This window comes from Morone saxatilis, unplaced genomic scaffold, assembly GCF_004916995.1.
Source record: "Morone saxatilis isolate NCDOM2014 unplaced genomic scaffold, NCSU_SB_2.0 Contig18, whole genome shotgun sequence".
Classification (NCBI taxonomy): domain Eukaryota; kingdom Metazoa; phylum Chordata; class Actinopteri; family Moronidae; genus Morone; species Morone saxatilis.
In genome coordinates, this window is record NW_023339740.1 from 17243886 (window position 1) to 17247149 (window position 3264).

At 40.2% G+C, this 3264-nt stretch overlaps 1 protein-coding gene across 5 annotated transcripts in view; it reads right to left on the reverse strand.

The window, feature by feature from the left end:
• The window catches only part of kaznb (kazrin, periplakin interacting protein b), a 62083-nt gene that overhangs the window by 22022 nt on the left and 36797 nt on the right, over window positions 1-3264 (reverse strand). The window contains exon 1 of one of the 5 annotated variants that reach the window (XM_035662357.1): window positions 2046-2271. The exons of the other annotated variants lie outside the window; for them this stretch is intronic. Within the exon in view, the coding sequence (XP_035518250.1) occupies window positions 2046-2076 (31 nt within the window). The 5' untranslated portion in view covers window positions 2077-2271. Of the gene's footprint in view, window positions 1-2045; window positions 2272-3264 lie in introns of those variants that run through there. 5 annotated transcript variants of the gene reach the window in all.

The following is a 3264-nucleotide window of genomic DNA, read 5'->3' on the forward strand; positions in this document are numbered from 1 at the left end:
ACAATGGCTCACCAGAGTAATCAGCAAAAGGGGGCGTGGTCCATGAGGTCCACCAACTTGTATAAGCCACTGAGGAACAAAATGCCACAGGGCCTATTGTCCCTGTTATGAATCTGTAGTGGGGACTAAACATCTGTCAGAAACAGCAGGATCTGGTCTATGGAGAACTGGAAATCTACATGATTTGATACCCGACCTCCCTCATGTCCCAGGGCGTGGCAAAAATAATCCCACAAGCTGCATGAGGCAACTGTTCCGCAGCAGGAGCTGCTACTGAAGCTTGTGTAGGAAAGTTTAAAAGCCTTACTGAGGAGTTTAAATCATGTGAAATGTGGCAATAAATACCTGTTCGGAGCTCATTAATATTCTTAGTCTTACTCTTGTGGAGATGAGTGTGGAAGTGTTATGGTCTTTGATAAGCTTAGAGTAACTGCAGCTAAGACAGAGACTGAAGAGAAATGATACTAAAAAACAAAGCAAACAAACAAAAATTATGGAGATGTGCCACATGTTGGCTCTTATGGTGTTGTTGAAGGACTCTACAACTAAACTGTGAGTGTGAAGTTTATAGTGATACCATCTGTCTGTTGCTGTGCAATCTGTCAAACTTATTATCTTCTGCAATTTTGAGTGGTGACCTGAGGGTGCATCAGCCTCAGTAGGAGTCACGCAAAACACAGTGGGATCAAAGTCATCTCTATTCATTCATAAACCACCACAACACACAGGAGTGCATGTGAATGCGTACACACTAAAAACGTATTTGTGACAGCAAAGCAAAAAAATAAAGGCAACTTCTCAAAGGCAGTTATCGTTCCCACAGGATTCAATAGACTTCAAATAGCTTCTCTTAACATCTTCAACCAACCATAATGCATCCTTACATACTGGATAATATGTCTGGTTCCCACATTAATCCAAACACAAGAGCCAACATGGATATTATTGTCCCAGTGCTAGCTGCTCTCAGATTATGCAAGCTTTAGTATGTCTACTGAGCTACTAAAGTCTGTAATGCTGCACAGTATCTGATGAAATACCACACTGTTCATTTACAATGCTTATAGAAGATTAACAGATTACCACGTTATCCATATGAACATGTCATATCTAGGTCATCCTATACTTCTTATCTTAATAAAACAATAAATAAAACTGGGATATAGAATAGATTTAAATAAATCAGCACTTTCAATGATGGGCTGTGCCAAAGAGCTGATGTACAAAAATAAAACAACCCTCAAATCAAATCAGAGCAGATCAAAGTATATTTCTGTTTAAATATATGTCATATAATAATATACAATATATATTATGATGAAACCATGTACAAATACTACATTAAAAGTCTTGACAAAAGTACAGGAGTAGTATTTTCAGCAACATAAACCTTCAAAGCATCAAAAATACTTATTGTGTTGAGTGTAATCATATTATATGCTGTATATATCATAATATATTACTGTGATATTAATATTATTATTATTATTACTGATGTATTAACATGTATGTAAGCAGCACTTTAATGTTAATGTTAATATTTAATGTTGTTGTTGTTGTGATTGGGCTAATTTTGACTACTTAACATTAGAGCTAAATTGACAATAATCCATTAGTTCAGTTAGAAAGTGGCAACTATTTTGATACTAGAAAGTACCATATTTTTATGAATTTTTATAAACAAATTCCTATTTCTTTGTAGTAGATAGCAGAATTTTACCTGTGAGTATTCTTTACCTGTAAGTTACTATGTAATTCATTAAAATTGTACCTCAAGGGAACAGTTATTGAATAGATGTATTTCTATCCACTGGATATATTATCCACAGATATTTCCATAAACAAATATGAGGAGTTTCAGTAATGAAGCATTTTGGTTGTGACACTCAAATTTCTCTCATACAATCAAACACATACACACACGTGAGCTTAAACCCACTCACACACCTCTGACTCAGGACACTTTCACGGCCTACACTATTCCTCCAACACACACAAGCAACGTCTTTCCTCCACTTCAATCTCCTTCTGTATCTGTCACTCACCGGCCTTCCCCTCCTCCTTCTCGGACCTCATGTCCTCCTCGGCACAGGCTCCACTCGGCTCCACTGTCAGCTGTGATGTGAGCTCTCATAGCAGGTGAAAAAAAAAAGAAAACACACACACACACACACGTATACATACAGACCAGTGCACACACCATTCAAACCAACGCACACAATGCACCACTACAGCCTGCCGCTCCCAGTCCTGCTCACTGAGGCTCCACCCAGACAGGTTACTAGGAAGTCGTCCCCTGAGAGCCACTCAGCTACATTTCCTGCTCCTTTTCTTTCTTGGTTTCTCTCTTTCTTCTGTTATGTGCCTCTCTTTCTATCCCACTTTCTGTGTACCTGTTTAGTGACACACCCTGAGGCAGCTAGGACAACTTTCACCCCACGCCCACTCCTGCTTTTCATCTTTTCCCCTAGTGTACAGCGTAGGAGGGGGAGGGGAGGGGAACACAAACTGCACCTCAGGCCTCAGGTAATGAAGCAGGTGAGTCAGTGGAGCTCTCACTCCACCTGATGGCCGACGGCTATAGCAGAGGACAGCGTGTGCAATTATGCACACCAACTGAACAGAGAACAATACACCCCTTTGTATAAAAGCTATGCACTCCCTGAGCCCACAATGCCTTTGTAGCCTACATGAGTTTACATTACTCACTTCCTGAATGTAAATGTGTGTTTTGGCCAGAGGAGGCAGGAATGTAAACTCTGAATAAAAATGCTGCTAGTGTAAACTTCAATATAAACGTCTCTAAAAATGGATCACGACAGCGGTGAAGTGAAACGAAGTTCATGCTTGTAGCCAAACTGCCTTAGCTCCACACACTGAGACCGGCTTATTAATAAGAGTTCTCCCATGTTATCTTTGACCCTGCAGGGATTTTTGCATTGACTTCTCTTCTGCCTGGTGCTGAGTAAGGACAGTCTGTGTCATGTTAAGATGGGAACTCGGATGTGCGCGGACAGAGTTAGAGAGTAAATAAGGTTAAGACTGGTCCACTTTGCCTGGCAGCGCTCTTTAGGCCTGAAACCCTAAGGCAGGTGCAGGTGTTACGAGGGGAAAAAGATAGGACAGCATGCAACTGTATTAATTCAGCCTGCAGAGCCAAACTGGATATAAACTTATAAGGGAAATTTTGGTTTATGTGCATTTGAGTAACATAACTAGCATACTAAAGCGTAAGTGTAAGCATAATTGTGTGTGTGTGTGTGT